Source organism: Dermacentor variabilis, chromosome 6, assembly GCF_050947875.1.
Source record: "Dermacentor variabilis isolate Ectoservices chromosome 6, ASM5094787v1, whole genome shotgun sequence".
In the NCBI taxonomy this organism is placed as follows: Eukaryota; Metazoa; Arthropoda; class Arachnida; order Ixodida; family Ixodidae; genus Dermacentor; species Dermacentor variabilis.
This window is the reverse complement of record NC_134573.1, coordinates 65,373,999-65,395,068: the sequence shown is the minus strand read 5'-3', so window position 1 is coordinate 65,395,068 and position 21,070 is coordinate 65,373,999. Positions and strand designations below refer to the sequence as shown.

Below are 21,070 nucleotides of genomic sequence, written 5' to 3'. Positions count from 1 at the left end.
TGTAATGTAATTTCACTGCCGCCATGAAGGGAAACTGAGACAATAAACGGAAACTTCTGCAGACAGAGGTGGTCAAATGGTTTAATTATAAGCGGCTGATTGCGAACACATCTCTCGAATCACACGCAGCGTGACTGAGACCTACCAACGAAGTAGAGCAGCGTCCTGTTTTGTGTCAAGTCCAAATGCGATGAGACCCTATCATGCTACGTGCACTGTATGCTCTGGGTGCGAGTGACAGCCTGTGAGGGTGAGCCAAGAGGGATGCTGGCTTGATGAGCGCCACCCGAGCAAGGGGAAAGAGGGGGAGGGGAGCGCGCAGTAACACGATCAAGTGCACGCAAGGAGAGGGGAAGGGAGTGGAGGGCAAGTTGTCGCACATCTCTTTCTCTAGCGCGGCCATGGCTCTGCATGGCTGTCAGCGCGGCTGAGCACATATGCATCCAGCGCACCTTGTTTCAGAGGTGATCTGCTGCCTGTGCAGAGAGTTAGCATGCCAACATGGCATGCCGACATGGAATGGCATCATGTGCGCGGTCTTTCGGTGCGTTTAGCACTGGAGGTTGCATAATCTCAAGTTTCTGGAGAGGCATTGAAGTGAGAGACAGAAGAAGCATTCACTCCCCACTGCCAGCACTTTTCACGATAACGTCGTTCCACTGTGGGAGACACTATCAGCGACAGGGGCGGAGTGGATGCAAAAGCATGGTTGGCTTTGCTTTGTACTGCTGATATGAAGATACTGTCGACATGGCATGAAAACGTATCTTTGATCACGGACTTTCAAATGCAACAAAATTACCTTTTTTTTTTTTTCTCATTCAAACTTGCTCTTTCTAATTGCCCTATAATTCGGAAAATTTTCCAACCCCTTGCATTGCAAGAAACATTCGTCATGACTGCACTGATTTTCATAAAAGGTTGAATTTCAATACAGCTAAATTTCGATATAACGAAGCAAACTGTCGATTTTACTGACTTCGTTATATCAACATTTAGCTGTATTAAACTTTTCCTCGAATATTACCATCTGCAAGCTTTTGTGGTAGACTGTACACACTCCTGAGTTGCAGAGTTGAACTGATTCCGGAATTATTCCACCTATTTGAACACTTGGAATAGAGTAGGAATGGAATGGGCATAGTTCTGGAGCGCTAAATTTTGGTTTTCAGTGAGGCACCCAAATTGGCAAGTTTGCCCTTTACACTGAACTAGACTTACCCAATATATTGTATTTCTCCTACCAATTTTTTCAGCACCTATCTATCGGTGACTACTTCTGCCGTGGTAATTATAAACACCATATACGGCACATTCTACACTTCTGAAGACACGGAAACCTTTCTGTGTTACAAGAATGAAATGCCTTTACAGACAGCAACTTCTAGTTGTCAAGAAATATGATTTGCTTTAGCAAGAGCACACATTACCTACGACACAAGGATGGAGGCCAAAAACGATGTCGCTAATGGTTGTACCCTGCACGAGTTGACAGATATTTAGAACGTATGCCATGTTTTTTAGCACAACTCTAGAGTGTTGAGAAGGAGCGATAAAAGTAATCAGGGAGGTGTCCTGCAAAAGTCCGTGCCCTTTAATATGCCAGTAGTTGTGAAGCAAAAAAAGATCATCCTGGAAAACATATCAATGCATTTTGCTTTTATGCTGGTTCTCAAAGCTACATTACACAGTACACTTCCATTACTTAGACTCCAGTTGATTCAACTTTTCTGTTAAATCGATCACGACCAAAGGTCCCAGTGGGCGCCCATACATTTCTATGGGCTCAAACTTCCGTTATTTTGATCTTATAATTGACCTTAGCGTAACATTATTACAGTGTATAACGTTACTTTTCTGCCTACTACATTGTCTGCCTCTGCTAACTGCATGTCTAATATGTCTAATCTTATTATTGCGCTAATTATTATTGTTACACTGCAAGATAACTATGTATGCCGTTCCTGTTATGATCCCTGATGGGATCGACAGTATTAATAAATAAAATAATAACTCGAACTTGGCTGGTCAGCTTCACCGCAATACAGACATGCAGTGAACCACATCAGGTATGGAAAGAGGCCACTGCCACCAGACATGGTGAGTGTTCCTTAATTATACACGCATGCACGCACACCTAGACACTAAATAAGCATACTGGCAGCCGTTCAGTTATGTTCCTGATGTTCCTGTGGCGATTCAAGCCCTTCTTTTGCCCACCATGCGTGTCTAGTATATGAGACCGTTAACAGGGCTAAGTTTTAATTATATGCATGTGCATGCACCGTGCACTTAGAATCAGAGAAAAAGCCCCTGTGTTTTGGGAAAGCTTGCGAAAAGGAAGGCAGTACGATGAAAAACTGCAAAATTCAAGGGGACGTTTGGGGATAACAAAACAGCGGGGATCTACCTAAAATTCTGAAGGCCTACGAGTAAACTTGTTAAGCACCTCAGTGCTAGTACTGTGACTGGAGATGGTGCATGTGTAAATTGAGGAAGACGTGCTAGGTCCTGTAACAGCGGTACTTTTCCATGCATTATGTGCTTCACCACACAATATGGCTTTATTGTGGCAAAGCTACCTTTAAAAGCAAATACTGCCTATGAATCAATGGCACGTTTTGGCACTTTTTCCGTCTTTTGTTTAATTCGACCTGCCATATAATTCAACCAGGTTTTTCGGTCCTATCAGGGTCAAATAAATGGTAACTGACTGTAATATAGCTGAACACATGGCATACACAATGGTGCCAAATTCTTTTCTGCTTTGCCTTATGCGATTAAGTTTCGAACGAATTAGGGATTTTTCTAAATGGTACATCTTATTTAGAATGCAAGCCTTGCTTGTGTCTCAGCACGTGATGTGTTCATGATGTGGCTAAAGTGAAGCTAACTTCAGCAGTCACACACTGGCAGCTGTACACTGTAGCATGTGAAAGATTGGTGCACCATTAGGTCAAAAATTGTTATCAGGTTTGGTTTAATCCTGAATTTCAGAAAAACCGCATAAACACGACGAGGAGTAATTTATCATAAGGGCACTGATTACTACAGACAATTCTTGAAATTACGATTTTGATGAAGTAAGGAGAGTGAGCTTCTGCTCCATCTCTTCACTTTTTTCGATGTACAGACAAAGGCACCTTGGAAAAGGGACCGCAATTTGGGCTGTAACCACAAATTCACATGTGTTTCCGAGATTTCTGATCACAAGAACCGAATGTATTTTGCAACCACATCACATATTCGCAACTTCTAACCCGCGCAGCTAACGTGTCTGATGGTGCTATTCGGTAAGCCAGACAATAAAGCTTATGTAATAATGTTTTTTGTATTTCTTGGTCTAGTCCTATGACACATCTAACTGTCTTGAGTACGCATCTGCATATGTGTTTATGAAATAAGGTTTTTGACATGTGGGTACTGTATTGACCGCGCAAGTTAAGGACCGCGCAAGGAGTGATGGAACGAAAACTGTTAGGCGTAACATTAAGAGACAGGAAGAGAGTGGTGTGGATCAGAGAGCTAACGGGGACGGCCATTATGCTAGTTGACATTAAGAGAAAAAAATAGAGCTGGGCACACCATGCAATGCGTAGGGTAGATAACCGGTGGACCATTGGAGCTACAGAATGAGTGCCAAGGGAAGGGAAGCACAGTCAAGGATAGCAGAAAACTAGGCAGAGTGATGAAATTATGAAACCACGAACTCGCTCTCCTACCCCTCTTTCCCTTTGCTCCCTCAGGGAGGCGGCACTCATGCGTGAAGCCACGTCAGCCACCGTCTTTCCTTCTCACCCTCACACACTTTCACTCGCACCTAAAGCCCAAAGTGCGCAAGGCGCGATAGGATCTTATCGCACTTGGACTTTGTACAGAACATGATGCAGCTTCACTTCAGCGATTACTCTTGTCATGCCATGCGCGATTTAAGAGGTGCGTTTGAATGCAGCCGATTCTAATTCAACTATTTGACCATCTGCGTCCGCGGACGTTTCCATTTATTGTATCGGCATTCCTTCACTGCGGAAGCGAAATTTCTTTATATTGAAATCGCACACAAACACACTTCGTTATGTTGAGGTTCTAATTACATGGTGTTCTATGGACAAGAGGTTATGAAAAGTTAAATAATTCGTTATATCGAGAATTTCGTTATATTAAAGTTCGTTATATCGAGGTTTAACTGTATATAGCAGCGGCCCTATGCCATTATTACGGCAAGGAATCGCCCCACCGAGAAGTGTGGGGGATAGGCAACAACTTGAATAGCGGAAAAATTTTTGAGGGCCACCACGTCTGTTCCAATGAGCGCATTAGGTTTGAAAAAACAAGCGAGACACTATACAGCGTCCGAAACTTCAGTCACCATTTTATACTGGTCCCACAGGAGAGAAGTTTGGGGTCTGGCTTGGCGCCAGCGCGATCACTCGCAGCCACCTGAAAAGCGAGGCTGTCCCATTACCTAAGCAATCTGCAGGCGTCAGGGTGGAAGGTATTGAATTTAGACAACAGCCCACGGAAGAAACAGCAGTACGATCCAAGGTTAACTGGAGAGGCTTGACTCTGTTCCCTGTGGAGCTAATGCAGCTGGTCCAAGCCATGCCACTTTCGCTGGTGCGGTAAAACAGCACCTGAGGACTTAGTTCTGTTTTTGAAAGCCCAAGAACTCTATCGGCACAGAGTGGGCACACATTTCTCGTATTTTGCTAAAATTTAGCAGGATGTAGCAGGGGTTGCCTCCCAGTGCAATTAGGCACAAATTGCGCAACGATAGCATCACTGCTTACGCTTTACTCGTAACTTCTTTCTTCTTTTTTTTTTATAACATATTGAACATGAACAGCCACTGCACATTTCTTTAGAAAAGCAAGCCCTCATCCACGCTGCTACTGACTACTGTTGAAGTGAGCTATCGTACATGTATTTTCTATCATATTTGCACAGAACAACATCTATACAGCGCTCACTACATTAATAGATGAAACAGCATCAAAGTAGAAAGGTGTACAAATGGACAACATGGCTGAAAGAGCTTTTAAACACACACAGAACTACGCCTCATATGCCACAGCAGCTTGTGGCACCAATTTTTAAGTTTATAATAGTGGTCTGCATAGCGGTATGATTAAAGCAGCCTCCCGAAAAGCATCAGGAAAGAACTGCTTTGAGCGGCTAAGCAAATGGCACAACAAGGGTCACTCGTGACATTTCATGAGCACAAATTGAAGGCAACTTAAGTGGTTGGGGGAGCCAACCGTTCAGAGAAGGGTTGCTGTTCTCGGCTTCGGTTAGTTAACATTCCTGTTAATTTGTGGATCGCAGTTCCGGCTTTGACATCTTCGTGATTGCGAAATGCTGGATTGCAAAATGCTCTGATGTGCCCTGAAAGTGCACATCAGAGCTCTGGAAACAGACACGGCGGTTGTTGCACCAATGATGAGTATGCCGATCTGTGCTGGCTGCATTGACTCAGGCACACTGCACCACAGCGCTCACAGAATAGGCGATGACAGGACGGAAGCATGTATTTAGCTGTTCATAGTGCTTGTGCACAACGTATGTGAACGTGAAGCATGCAAAAACAAACTAAAACAAACCTTTAGCAACAGCCCAAAATCTAGGTCAAGTGACGCTTCTGTGAAGCAGTCAATCAAATGGTACAAATCTGCATATTTAATTCCTGGGTCCATGGCATAAAGGAAAGTGGCACATGCTCAAATGCTCTTGCACAGTCTCGCTACGCAATGTAACATGTGGCAATCGTCCCAAGGAATCAGCCAGCGTTGGCACAATAGAAGTGTACGTGCAATAGTGGCCTAATGGTCAGAGCACCGAGCTTCTGTGGATTGAAACTCGGTCCCAATCCCACCGTCACGCACCTAATTCGGTTTCCTTTTTTGATGTGGATTTCCACTCTCTGGAATGGAGTGGGAATGGAATGGAAGGCCCCACACTGCTGTACACCTCAGGCACAGCACTATAAGCAGCACCGGACACGAGATCAGAAAGGGACAAACGGGCACGCATGTGTGTCTTGTCACTTTTTGACCTCGTGTTTGTACCACTACGCCTGACCTTTCTTAACCCTTCAACTTACTAAGGCTTCCCCAATGAAGTGTCAATTTCTGTCAATGTTCCCTTTTTCCACAATTATTTGCGGAATGCATATCGACGTGCGCCAATAAAAATTACAGATTTTTTTTCTGCTCAGCAGATGAGTAACAGTGCAGTGAGCATCACCAATGAACTGTGCACAGAGCCAAGTGGAATCACAGGGAGTACAACAGCTTCGGCAACTCACTGCGATAGCAGGCCTCTGCGGATGGAGGGTTTCACAAACGCCACGCCGGCTGGAGACACCGTGATGTGGTCACGCAGGCTCTGCAACGCGGAGACACAGCCCTCATGAACCACAGCGCTTCACTAAAGAAACATATTTTCACAAACACAATGCGACAATATGGCAAATCAGTTCTGCCAAAATCGATAGGAGGGAGGAAAGTTTATTTGTTAAATTTGTCACTGGACCTTGTGGAATTACAGAGACATGATTTACCATTTTCCTTGTCTGTGTGCTTCTAGCTGTCAATTAATGCAGCCTCGGTCTACACTCTGTTAGCCTACCAGTTAGCTCAGACAACCTAGAAAAGCAACTTTCCCAGAAAGGCGTCCTTCCCAGAAAGGCACAAGAAATCCCCTCATATTATGCACAGGGCCATGCTCTGAATGTTATCCTTTTCACTAGGATATGTGAATACTCAACCATTCAATTTCAAATCAAATAGTGAACGTTCGAATAATTCAGTTTGCTCAAATATTTAATATCTGATTTCTTTAATACAGTCAAACCCGGCTATACCGAACTTTTAAAAAAAAAAACGCCTATCAGTTCGATATAGGGCATAATTCAATATAAACCTGCTAAACAACTGGACGTCATAAAAGCACTTTATTGACAAAACTAGTTTAGTTTCACATGAAATAGTCCTGTATTTTCTTCTGATTGGGCAATTTCGCTGCCTGCAACACACGCACTTCTCCACATTGTCCAAAGAGTCGGAGCAGCTGAGGCCGCAACCTTCCACATTCGCGCAGAAGCACCGGTCTAGTGCGAATGCACCAATCACCTCAGAGGTGTGGGCAAAGGACCATCATTGCTTTCCTCATTGTGGCCACTTTCACTTGTGCTCGGTACGATGCTGGCATTGTAGTCTTTGTTTTCGGGCTCTCCTGTGGTCACAACACCATCATCTGCTCTCACCAGCTCGTCGACCGTTGACTCATCAACGGCTTCCGGAAATTCTGACAGCTCACTTTGAACTTCGGCAGCACCAGCAATGGCTTCGTCACACTCATCAGAGTTTACAGTCATCACCGGACATGCAGAAGCTGGCATGTCTGAAGCAATTTCCGATAAACCACTTGTACACGGCCATGCGTACGTGTCGGGCGCCATGGTCATCGGGTCGCGAGTTTGTCCGCTTTAGCCCTGCTCTCCCCCTCATTCTTCAAGATCGTGCTGAGAGTGCTCCTCGGAATCCTGCATGCTGCGGGGTCATCCAATTGCTTACTGCGTTTACGATTTCGAGCTTCACGGCAAAAAGCAAATTCTGCTGCTTCATCACGGCAACACCGCGGGAGAAGGCCCCCAAGGCGCAAACACAATGAACCAGAAAGGCAGCGAGACAACTTGCACTTGCACCACTTGTGCCATCTTGCACAACAAGGGCACAAAAGCCTCTGATTGGCTGTCTGAACAAGTGCTGCGGGCGGGCCAGGATCATTTATTGCAGGGGGATGTCGACGGCTCACTCGACGCAGCGCGATCACGGTAGGGAGAGCAGGTAGATGGAGCTGCGCCACCGGGTTTTCCCGCCACTACAAAAGAAAACCAACTTCTGGGGGCACTTTTGCCCCACTTGTCATTCGATATATCAGGAGTCGCTGCTGTTTTTGTTCTATGTAAGTGTAATTTTTGCTATATATGATCATTGTAACTATACTGTGTTCAGAAATTGTTCGATATACAGATTAATTTGATTTAAACGGGTTTGATATAGTCGGGTTCAAGAGTATTCAATTTTTCAAATCAGTACCTTTGGTGAATGACCCAACCGTGGTCAGTGCCTTGATGCGTGCGGCATTTCCATGGCGTGCAACCTTTAGCGGTACAAAGTTCAACCAAGTTGACCAGACTGATCGACACGATTAACGCTACGCTAACCAAAGGAATAACAAAAGCAGCTCGTGTGGAAAGCATGGAAGCTTGTGTGACGATCAGGCCGATTACCCACCGCAAGGCCTGGTGATCATATCAAACGTGCGAGTTCAGTGTTCATGCGCGCAGACAAACTTGGCACACGTGCTCACGGTAGTTGCCATCTGGTCGACCGCAGACGACCCGAACGGCATTTCAACGGCTTTCAATCTAACCCGTACATGATATCTTGTGACCGATCAATGATGAGCCACCTGTAGGAACATATCACCAAGAAGTTTTCCGCTTTCGGCCCGTTTGCGCATACGGCCACACCGCAGGCCACACTGTCTAGCCTGTTAGACCTATTTATAGCTGCGTCAATGACTAAACTTACAGTTAGTGAATAAACACAGATCTATTCACAGCGGTCGCATGACTCTCAGAAAGCCGACAAACTGCCTCGCAAACAAAAGTAAGCACACAGGATGACAACTTCATGTTCACGGCCACCCCCTTAGCAAAATGCCATGCGGTGGCCTTTCACTCCGAGCACTGTTCTTAGGTGCACAACAATCTCTTTTCGTAGCTTCGAGCGACCTGTCACCAGACTAGTTTTGGATTTACATGGTGGGCTCAAAAATATCATGTGGCAGTGCACTGACGCCAGCTGCAGACACATTTACACAGACGCCAGGCGGATGCAAAAAAAAAAAAGAATAAGCCAGAAACTCCACTAGAGTTGCCTAAGTATATGTACGCATTGTGCCACTTGCTCATCTCCATACAGCCCAGTGTCATTATCAATCTTATCAAACTTGATCCAACCGGTATAAACCTTTATCAATCCTTATCGGTCGTTATCAATCTTACCGGCTAGACCCAACACTTATCAACCTTATCAAACTCGATCTGACCCTTATCAACCCTTACCGATTGTTATCAACCACATCACAATCGATCTAATCCTTATCAATCCTTCTCTGTCCTTATCAACCTTATCAGACATGATTGGACCCTTATGAACTCTTGTCGGTATTTGTCATCCTGATCGAACTTTACCCCACCCATATCAACCCATATCAGTCCTCACCAACTTTACCAGAATTGCTCCGACCATCATAAGCCTTTATCACTCTTTAGCACTTTATCTATCCACATCGAACCATTATAAACCGTGATGAGACCCATATAAACCCTCATGACTCCTTATCATCCTTATAGGCTCATTCACTGCTTATCTATCTGTATTGCACGACACGAAGCTTATGAGCCCACGGAGATAGGCGGCATTTCGGTTGAAGGAATGCTCCAACGGAAGGCGCATCTTGTGAACACCAAAATGCATCAGGGATGTGGTGTGTCTGGCATTAAATTTTCACAAAATCTGAATTTTCCTGATGTCTACAATGCTTCAAGACATCTCTCCATATGGTCCTAGAGATGGCTTTTATTCCATCATGACCAAATCTCTCAAGAAATCCTTCATTGAAACTGTTCTCCTTTGACATTTGTTTTGTACCGCTCGTACAACACATTCATACGGTTCAGATATATATGCAACTTCTGCAAGCGTGGGTGTTTAGCCCAGTGAATAAGCTACTCAGCTGCTGAGTGGGGAAATAGGCTCGAAACTCACCACTACCAACATTTTTCTTTTCGAATTTACTGTTTTTTTTTTATAGATTAATTTATTTATAGCAATTCGTCTTACGTGACGGACGGGTTTCTTCGTTGGGTAGGCACGGAAATGCTTATGCAGTTGAAAAAGGGGGAGGGGGCAGTGTCAAGCAAATTTAGCGTGGGCCACCCAATATGAAAACTCTTTACCGTCAGCCCCAACCATGATCGACGCGTGTGGCGCCGATGATCACACGAGTGATCTTGGGTAGCGTGATGCACATTCCCCGCTTTTGTCACACTGTCATTTCGAACATTGCCATTAAGCACAGTATGGCCCACTATTAAACTGAAACCCCCCTCGTATTTGGACAACTTCACTATTCTTCAGCTTCAGATGGAAAAAGAAAACACTTAATTCTATCTGACAGACATCCTATCAATAAAAAAACGTTTTTCAGACCTTCGTATATGAACTGAGTTGTTATCAGTGCTGACAAACTAATTTGGTTTTCCCTTTAATAAGAGTAAAGCATACTATACATGTAGATTAATAGGTACCCAAGTTACTGATAGCTAGCAAGATTCTTGTTAAATAACGTCATTAGCCTCCTGAGCATGTGCAGCACTACGTCTTTTGCACAAAATTTGGAAGCGTATAAGCTTGTGTTAGGTTTTCTGATATTTGATTCAATAATCGAAATTTTTTATTTATTCGAATCGAAATCCACTCTTCGGAATTTGCACACCCCTACTTTTCACGCTGCCCTCTTGTTCCCTGGTACAGAGCGAGATCAACGAGCAGACAAGCAAGCCATGTGGAAAGGCCAGCCTCTGAACACATTTAGAGAGAATATATGTATTGCACCATTCTGTAATGTAGTCAGAGAGATAGGCAGTTAGGGTGACGAAAGGCATGCTAACGCATGATGTTCCGTTCTAACGAGGATACAGCTCACTTTCATTAAATCGACTCTGCCCGGACCAACAAAATTGGCTTAGTTATCCAGCAAGTTAAATTAAACAAGAGGCAGAAAAAACACACACACAGAAAAAACACAGCGCCGATTCATTTGGCAGTATCTGCCTTAATTTTAACACATCCTCGAATTGAATGTGCACTCACTTTACACGAGTCCAAAGTAGAATATACATAAAAATGACATTAGAGTTCCTGAACAAGATAGAAACCGAACACGCACCCGACATTTCTTTAGCAAGAGAAATGCAGTATGGCCTCCAATTTCAAAAAAGGAAATATATAATAGGAAAAACCAGCCAACTTTGCCTTCTGGGAGTGGAAATTTATTTACTTAGCATTTATAGTCACCACTCTCAGACAGCAATTTACGAATGTCTACGAAGAACCACAACATGTTGTCCTCCACAAGGTTCATAGAGCGTTTTATATTCTAAATTTATCGAACGAAATCAGATGGTGCTGCACATGCTCAATAATATACTACCATTACATAACAAGAATGCTGCAAGTCATCAATAACTTGGGAACCTAGGAATCAAGATGAACAGTATGGTCCACTCTTATCAAAGGGAACACTAAATTAGTATGCCAGCATTGATTACAGCTCAGTTTAATATGAAAGAAAATATTTACTTTATCAATAGTATGTCTTTTAAATGGAATTGAGTGCTTTTTGGCCTCTGAGGCTGAAGTAGTAGTGAAGGTACTTTGTGCTATTTGAATAATTGGCATAGCCAGGGGGGCAGTTTGGGGCGTCAGACCCCTCCCCCCCCCCCCCCATTCACCCACCCACCAAAATTTTCTGACCCACACTTTCCACACAGAAGGGAAAGTTTGAGGCGGTGGGCTCGGAAAGAGTGACATGGATGAAAGGGAAAGCTTGAATGTGAAAGTGAGGGCTAGTGGTGGTTCGAAGAGGGAGGGGGGAGTTGTCATGGGGGTGATGAGCCCTCTATGGTGATGACCAGCCAAGTTCGAATTATCCAGTGGCGGCTAATTTTAGGATCGAAGGAACAAAAGATCGGTCCCATAGATATGTATGAGCACCGGCTGGGACCTTCAAATCGAATTAACAGAAAAAATCAAATTAACCAGTTAAATTAACGAAAGCGTACTGTACTGCACAAATTTTTCAACAGACACTAGCCACCGTAGCTTCCCCCAACACAACCCCGGTGAAGAAATTGACTTGCATCTACAAGCCACACAGAGGATAGCCATATTAAGTTGTTAGCATCCCACAAGCATGTTTGGGAAGAATGACATGGCGCTCTGCAGAGGTTTAGGTGACAGCATAGCTTTAAGAGCCTCAAACCACACTGAACCTCAAAATTTGCTGTACGGTAAGAGTTCATTAATTCACAACTCATTAATTCGAAATTTCAGATAATTCGAAGTAGCCATCACGGTCCGTCCAACAATGCATTGAAAGCAATATGTAACACATCCCGCTAATTCACACTGAAATGTGCACCGCCACCGATAATTCGAACTCTGCGCCATCGTGGACGGGGAGAGTGCTAGTGCGCAGGAGCACACTGGCGACGCTGGCGTCATCGCGCGGGCCGCACAGCTTTGCTTTTTCTATCAGCGGCAAGGACGATAACACTGTCGCCGCATGCCATGTCCTTTGTGTACGAGCAAAAGTGTGTGAGGGTGAGTTGGCGAATGCGGCTCAATATCGCATGCACGAGTGAGAAAGGCGGGGCTAAGCGCCCTCTCCTGTCGTTCACGAGGCACGGGGGTGAGGCAAGGGAGAGAGGGGGTTCCTCGGGGGCTGCTGCTCGTGGCGCGGCCATGCGGGCGCCGTATCTTTAAAGAGATCTGCGATGCGGCCAAAGTGCACACCTGCGTGGGCCTCATCTTCAAAGCGACCTGCGATGTTTGCAGAGCGCGCATAGTGACAGTAGCTTTGCATGCGAGGTGCTTTCTACGTTTCGTTCGCGTTGAAGCGACAGCTGACCTCAGTGCTACTGCCGCGTTTCGTCACTCCAGCATTTTTCAGCGAGTTTCCACAGTCATCGAGCGAGATGTGTTCATGCTTACCTGTGCACGCATGACATCGTGCTTGATAATTTAGTTAATAAGCGAATAAACAGCCGATAAAACTGCTATCCTTACTTCGTACAGATATCTACTAGTTTGCTATCGCAATCGATGCTTCGCTTTTCTGGCAAAACCTTGACTTTTTTTTTCTCCACACCAGTCAGCGCGACGAACGCGTGGATAGAGCAAGAGCCATCTCGACGTTGGGCATGTCGGACCACACTGACCACGTCTGGTTACGTTGGCTGCGCCAGTGCTTCGAAGTATAGATGCTGTTTAAGCCAACATGACGTAGCACGTGTGCGCACATGCTCACACCACGTCGGACTATATACGCGCTTTAACTGAGCAATTTTTTTCTCTGACTTTCATTAGTTTGAATTTTGTATAATTCGAATTTTCATAGCATCCCCGCGGAATTCGAATGAAAGAGTTTTCACTGTATAGCGGCAGTTGTACAATAATGTGCATGATTGTGGGTGACCAAATGAGTTCTACAAATATCTACAAAATGGGGGGCAAGCTTTATAAAAGGTAAATATTGCCATCCACCTAAGCAAGAAGTGTAACGAGAGCCAAAGAGCTTGTTTCATTGTTAGTTGCAACCATCTGAAGCAAACACACAGGAAACACCTGGGACATTAACTGTTATGTTTATTTCAAATGTAGAAATAGTAAGGAAAGGAAAATTAAGCTGGATGAGAAGATAACTTGCAACAGGTGGCAGCCAAACCCTGACCCACCTGATTGTAGCACAAAGCTACAAAAAAAAAACACATACAAGTTTCTCAGAAAGAAAGCTTCACAGTAGAAGAAAACTTAGTCCTGCTACAGGAAGACAACCTGGGACCAACGCCTTTCCAGAGCAGTTGCTCTGCCATCTGATCCGACCAGGAGGCCAGCAGACCACAAACCAAGGACAATTTAACAGACAACTCAAAGCACAAGGACACTGGATTTGGCAAATCAGTGCCCTGATTTACCAAGCTCAGACAAATCCCATGGATGACAGGTGTATCCACCAGCAAAAACATGTCAGCAAAAAAAAAAAAATGAAACTGTCAGCTCAGGGCAAATTTGAAGAATACAGTCACATCAGCAAGAATGTGTCAACATTTGCAGCACTCACCTTGACAAGCTGCGTGGGCACCTCCAGCGAAGAGCAACCGAAGGGAGCTGAACTGAAATGGGGAATGAACACCAAACTATCTCAATCTAGCACAGCCATCAACTAAAGTGACAATAACTTTCATGCCCACAGCTGCAGCCAAACACTGATCTAGAACATTTCAATCATATTTAACCTTTAATTGCCTGAATTTCTTTTGCCTGAACAAAAACATTCCTGAACTGCAAGGTGCCTCTATCAGAACATCAAAATTATTTTTACACTATAAGCTAGTACAGGAGTGCGATCAAATAGGCACTGTTTGGTGCATGTTTTGAAGGGAATCGAGCAGCGCAAAAGACTGGACACATTATGTAGACGACAGACACAGGCCTGTCGCCTACATTACACGTCCTATCTTCTAACTACAGGGTGACAGAGTTGAACCTCGATATAACAAAGTTGTACTTTCTGGGGCTTGAGGTGCGCCCTAGCATCACTGCACGGGCTTTCACCTGTTTTGTCATCCCTACGAGTCCCCCTTTCTACTCGCGATGGTTTGCAGCAGTGGCGCTCGGGTTAACGGCAGCGGTTACACAAGGGAGATCTTTCCTGGACAGCGCTGGGTATGCACATGTTCTCCACTCGTCCGCCGGTCCCCTTTGTTAGGGTCTTGGACATGAGCTCACCTCGGTGCCTTTGCACCCAAGGCGAGGACACACCTCGTATTGATCCTTTTCCAGACACTGATCCGAAGAACCGCGCGTATTGCTCGCACGTGTTCCTGTTATGCCTAGCGACACTTATTGGAGGAGGCCCAAGCCGACGGTGATTGTGCCCGAGCTCTTGCTATTGGGCCCATTGGTTGGCCCGCGTCACAATTCCTGGCGCGTACCTCGGCCGTGGCTGCACATGGCTGAGCGCATACACAGCCACGTAGGGTGCGTTATAGATAATCCACTGCGTGTGGAAAGAGTGGGCATGCCAAGACGGCGTGGCATTATGTAAGCTGTCTTCCCATGCGTTTAGTATTGGAGGTTGCGCAATGTCACATATCGGTGACTCACTGGAGTGACAGGCAGACAAAGCATTCGCTCCCCACTGCCGACACTTTTCATGATAGCGTCATCCTAGCGCGGGCGACGCTACTAGCCACGAAGGCGTAGTGCACGTGAAAGCATGGCTGTCTTCGCATAATTCATACCGCCAATGTGAAGATATCGTCGACGCACCACGAAACCGTACCATTCGTCGCAGACTCCCAAATTCAACAAAATAAATTGTTTTCTCATTCATACTTTTTTCGATTGCGCAATAATTCGGAAAATACTGCAGCCGCTTTCCACGCAAGAAAAATTGATTGGCAACTGTACTTACCGTATCTACTCGCTTTTAACATGCCCTCGATTGTAACGCGCGCCCGTTTTCCATGACCAAAAAAAAGAGTATAATACCGCACCTTGTGCTTTCACATAGAAATACTATTTTCTCTCATTTGGACAAAAACAGATTTATTATCAATACACTAAAGTTGCGATGAATAAAAACACAAATGGAAGCGGTGTACCTTGCCGCCAAGATTTTCACTGCGCCGGTACGAGTTTCATGGGGCGATAGATATCACTCATCGTCGCAATCAGACAACTCCTTATCGCTATCAACAGACCAAAGCATTTCATCCTCAGTGCCGTCCGTGGCATTCGAAATCATGCACTTTTTAAAGACCTTGTTGACCACGGCAGACAGGATCGTGCACCATGCATCTTTCACCCATCCAGCAAACTCCTGCAGCGAGGCACGCTTCACTTTATTGGTGGACGTGAATTCGTGACAGCCACTGACAAGTCATTCGATGTAGAGCACCCGAATTGCATCTTTCACTGGCTTGTTCAAACAAACATGGAGTGGCTGGAGCTGCGATGTCATGCCGCCGGGTATCACGACAAGGTCGGTGTTGCATGCTGCCAGCTTGTCCTTGATGCGCTGGTCAAGGTGGCACCTGAACGCATCGAGCACAAGCATCCCACGCAGACTCAATTTGCCGCCGGGTCTCTTCCGTCAAACGTTATCAATCCAGTCAGCAACCAAGTCCGTGGTCATCCAACCTTTTTCATTTGCACGCACAACCACGCCACTCAGAAACACGATTCCTTTCGGGAGCATCTTCCATCTGAAGATAAGATACGGGGGCAGCTTGTGCCCGTCCACAGTGCAACAAAGCATTGCTGTGACTCCAGTTTTCTCGTGGCCGGAAGACAAAACGCGCACTTTCTTCGCCCCCTTCTTTTCAACAGTTGTGGTGGCAAGCATGTCAAAGAAGAGCGGCGTCTGATCGGCACTTATAATCTGTCCGAAGCGGTAGCTGTTTCTATGGTGCAACTTCAAAACATACCGCTGAAAACTGCAATGTCTCTTCATAATTTTCGGGCAATTTTCGGCATATCCCTGTCCGCCTTCAAAGAGAAAAGCCTTTTTTCATGAAATTTGATAGCCAGCAGCTGCTCGCTTTGAAGTCACTCGCATTAGCCCTTTCTGTAGGGCTAACTGCATTGCCCGTACTTTGAGCAGATCGGACGTCAAAGGCTGCTATGCCGCTCGCTGCTCTTGCATATATTCCGCAAGCAGCTCTTCTATTTCGGTGAAGCAGCCCTGCTTCGGTCCACCGAAACCTTCCCTTGTTGCCTTGCTGGCGAAAATATTCTCCTTCTGTTTGCGCCAGTCCCGCATGCAAGTTTCGGGAACTCTAAACGCCCGTGATGCCGCCCGATTTCTGTCGGTCTCCACGCACATGATAGGAAGGAAGGAAGGAAGGAAAAACTTTAATGCTCTATTTACAGCTTTCAGTGGCTAACAGAGGTCTTCATGTTTTACAGAAGTCTCAGTCGTTTTGAGTGGTCGGCGCCCCTATTCCAGAGCACCGCTGAGCCTGGCCACTTTGAGAGCGTGTTGCACCAATCCTTTTGGGACTGTGAGCACGCCGCTGGTGAGCAAGCCCTCCCACTGTTCCGCACTTCTTTTCTTTTTTTTTTTTTTTTTTTTTTTTTGTGGAAAGAGGTTATTTCTGCACTCCCATGTGATGTGATATAGTGTTGGAATGGCCCCACACCATGGGCATGTATCCCTGTATTGACTGGGAAACATTTTATGTAGGATGTGTAGATTGGAGAACGTTCCTGCCTGCAGCCTTCGCCAACCGACTGCTTCGTGTTGTGTTAAAGATGGGTGGGGTGGTAGATATATTATCCTTTTGCCTCGGTGATGGTTTAGTATTTCCACGTATGTTGGTTCCACCATCATAGTGGTATCCGGGTCGATTGACTATCCCACTCGGTATGTGAGCTCGCGAGCTAGACTGTCGGCCCTCTGGTTACCCTCTATTCCGGTGTGACCCGGCACCCAGAAAATCGTATGCAGTATCTTTTCGTTCGGAAGCCCTGCCTCGAGGAGGATTCGCAGCGCCCCTTTGTTGATTCTACCTGCCGTGTAATTTCTGCATGCTTCTTTGGAGTCTGTGAGTATTATCAAGGATATGTTTCTATGGTAACCCTCCGCCGCTGCTAGAGCCACAGCTGCTTCTTCCCCCTCTGTTACCGTGCAGCTCCTTAGGGTTGCGCTGCTTATAAGCTCTCCCATGTGATCCACGGTCACTGCCGATACTCTGTGTTTTTTGGTGTTGTGGTCCCACGGGTATAGGCACCGTGCACGCCGACGGACGCGCCACTGGTGGCGGCCTTGCGCAGAACACGCGGGAGAGGAGCCTGGCGCACGCCGAAGTTTGTTGTGTCGTTGATCGTGCTTCTCTGTCTTATTCACGTTTTCAGAGCAAGATAGGCAACACCACTCGCACGTGTGGGGTGGCCAAAGCTTCAGGGAACGTCGAAGAAGAATTGTTGCAGGGTGGGGGGCTCAAATACCGGTGAAAACGGGCCAAGGATACGGTTATAATCATTCCCGGCAAAGCCTCATCAGCGGGAGCAACGGTAGCAAAAATGGATCGTCGCTTCGAAGGGAAATTTCTTCTCATCCTTTCCTTTGTCTCGTCGGTGTTTTTTCCCCCTCGATCATAGTTAGACGCGTAAGCAACGAAGTTCGTCTGCAGTGCAGCATGAGGTTTAAAGGCATTTCGCTAAAGTTCGGAATGCTGTTCGCCGCTTATATTGTTTTCCGCTTCTTTACCGCGTTGCGCTAGCTAGGCAGCACGACTGCACGAGCGCATTGCATTGTATGTTAAAGATACTGAAGTTTGCAAGAACTAAAATGGTTGGTTTCATGTGGCGCAGTAAATCCTCGTACCAGCTGTCGCGCACTTCATGTTTTTACGTCTATTTTATGCGTGGCATTGCACATGTTTAACTGTTGCTAGTTGCTCCATGCATAACTCTAGTCGATACTTTTGAGCTGCGAAGTTTTCACCCTGCCTTGTTTGTAAAGGGTATAAATCACGCTGTGTCTTATCGGAATGATAACAAGGAAGTGCTTCTTTAACAGCTTTACTCTTTTCGCACGAGGGCATCTTAGATATTTTCGCGTTTTTGGAAATCTGTTTAGAAAATAGGTAGTTCAGGGCGAGAATTGCTAATGGCTGCTGCATATGGTATTTTTGTTCCATTTCTTGCTGAAAAGTTCGCGTCCCGTTTGGGACGTCATCACACCTCGATGCTGCCTGAGCAAACTTAACACGCCGAGTGATTTGTTTGTTTCACCATGTAGTCCCTTCTTGCATGTGTGCTTTGTACTCAACTGAATTCTTTCTTATACTTACGCTGCAGACGACTAAACCGGGCCTTGCCGCCAGAGCTCATCTACTTTGAATGGCGCTGCTCTGCCTTTAAATATATCATGTGGCACCTCTCTCTAGCAATATAAAGAAAGTACTGAAAAGTTAGTCAGTCTTTAGCTTTGTACGTTTCCAAGCAGCTCCACTGGGGAATTTAAAATTGCACAAACTGCAGCGGGAACGGTAGTTCATCGGCGTATGCAGCAGAATTGCATCGGCGGTACAGCACTAACACGCGCTTTTATTAACCTGCGTGTTTGGTGACTTCGTTGGCTAGTGTACGCGTTTCCATCAATAAATTGGCAATTACTCTTCTTGAGGCGACTTCGACTGCACTTATTCGGCGATGTCACATGTATTCATCAGCAGAAAAACCACAACGGCATATGCAGAGATTGCACCGTGCGGATTTGTTTGATATAAGTCTGCACTGACGACGGGTGCTTATTATTCAGGTACAGAAGCAGCATTGCGGCAAGGGTAGAATAAAAAAAAACCATCGAGAGATCGCATCACTCAACAAAATTTATCGGCTAGTGAACATGAGCTCCACGTCATGTAAATGGGGTTCATGGCATTTGTCTGCGGGACACACCTTGCACGTATGTGGGCCATGTTGTCCCAAACACCGGTAACATCGTGTTCATACCCGCTCGCACAGAGGTCAGCATCTTCCCTACAGCTGTCACAGCAGAAGCAGCAGCCTGGCACCCGAACAAAGGAAAAATCGCAGCCGCGAACTTCAGCAATCCTTGCTGCAAAGGGTCGTCGTCTGCTACTGCTCCCGCGTGTACTGTTGCAAGCGTCCGCTAGGTGGCTTTCAGTGGCACCTCTATAGGCGGTGCACGTGGCGTATAGGGCTGCATCCGTGTATACCAGATTGTTTTTAGTGGCCAGGTGTTTTTCTACGTATTCTGCTCACGCCTTCTTCTGGCCACATGCAGATTCGGGTCCATATTCCTCGGTAGGGGGCTAGCTTTCAGTGTCTGGTGAAAAGAGTCTGGTATGTTAGCCATCCTATCCTTCGTTGCTTCTGTTTTTATAGCCTAATCTTTTAAGGAGCGCCCTGCCGGTGGTTAACTGCTGGAGCCTGTGCAGCTGCGCACCCAGTTGTGCCTCCTTGAGCTCTTCAAATGTGTTGTGGATACCTAGCTTAAGTAGCCTGTCGTTCGACGTGTTTCTGGGCAGAAGCAACGCCGTCTTGTATGCTTTCCTGATGAGAGTCTCGGCTTGTTCTCTCTCTTGTTGCGTCATGTTGTGGTACGGGAGTGAGTAAGTGACCCTGCTGACCACCAGGCTCCTGACTAGCTTGATCGTGTACCCCTCCTTCATGCCGCTCGGTCTTTGCGACACTCTCGTGATCATCCTGCTGACTTCCTCCGTCGATTGCTTGAGCAGGCCTAGCGTGTGTCCGCACCGTTTGCTGCTCTGGATCCACATGCCGAGGATGCGTATTATGTCCTTCTCTGGTATGACTTGACCTTCCAGATACACTTCTATCTTTTCCTTGGTTGTGTTCCTTCCAATCCTCAGAATTTGATTTCTCGGTTAAGCACGCGAGGCCTCTCTCCTTGACAAATTGTTCAACGCATGTTGCCGCCTTCTGAAGCTTTTCTTCTTTTTGGCCCAATGATCCCTGATTTACCCAGACCGTGATGTCATCCGCATACATGGCGTGCTAGATGCCCTCGATCTCAGTCAGTTTCTGAGCTAGCCCGATCATCGTGATGTTAAAGAGAATTGGCAAAATGACCGAGCCCTGCGGGGTACCCTTGTTAGGCGTGTCAAAGGTATCACACCGCAGGTCTCCACGAGTCATACTGTCGCCGTGCGCTTTGACAAGAATGCCCGCACGCAATCGTGGACTCTCTTGCCGCAGTTGGTCTTGTTTAGCCCTTCCATGATGGCTCCGTGGCTGACATTGTCAAAAGCCCTTTTGAGGTCTAGGGCCATGACGATGTTTTTGCCTGCTTTGGGAATCTTGCTAAGGATCTCTTCCTTTATTTGTAGCAAGACATCCTGTATTGACAGGTTCGTCCAAAGCCAAACATGCTGTGGGGGTACAGTTCGTTGTCTTCTAGGTGTCGCTGTATTCTTCTGGTGACCACTCTTTCGTAAAGCTTGCCGAGACACGAGGTTAGCGAGATGGGCCGCAAGTTGTCTATCTGTAGCTTCTCGCCGGGTTTGGGTATCATGACCACTTTCGCGTGCTTCCATTCTTTTGGTACCGTGCCCGCTTCTCACTGCATGTTGAGGTAGTCCGTGAGTTGGGCCACCGCTTCATCGCTGAGGTTGCGGATCAAGGAGTTCTTACTTTTATCAGCTCCTGCTGCCGTG

The 21,070-nt window shown here is 46.1% G+C and overlaps 1 protein-coding gene across 2 annotated transcripts in view; it reads right to left on the bottom strand.

The window, feature by feature from the left end:
* Positions 1-21,070, bottom strand: part of PolZ1 (DNA polymerase zeta catalytic subunit) — a 187,922-nt gene that overhangs the window by 26,689 nt on the left and 140,163 nt on the right. For both annotated transcript variants that reach the window (XM_075695099.1, XM_075695098.1), the window contains 2 exons: positions 13,978-14,029; positions 6,305-6,384 (listed from right to left, as the gene is read on the bottom strand). In XM_075695099.1, coding sequence (XP_075551214.1) covers positions 6,305-6,384; positions 13,978-14,029 — 132 coding nt within the window. The remainder of the gene's footprint in view (positions 1-6,304; positions 6,385-13,977; positions 14,030-21,070) is intronic.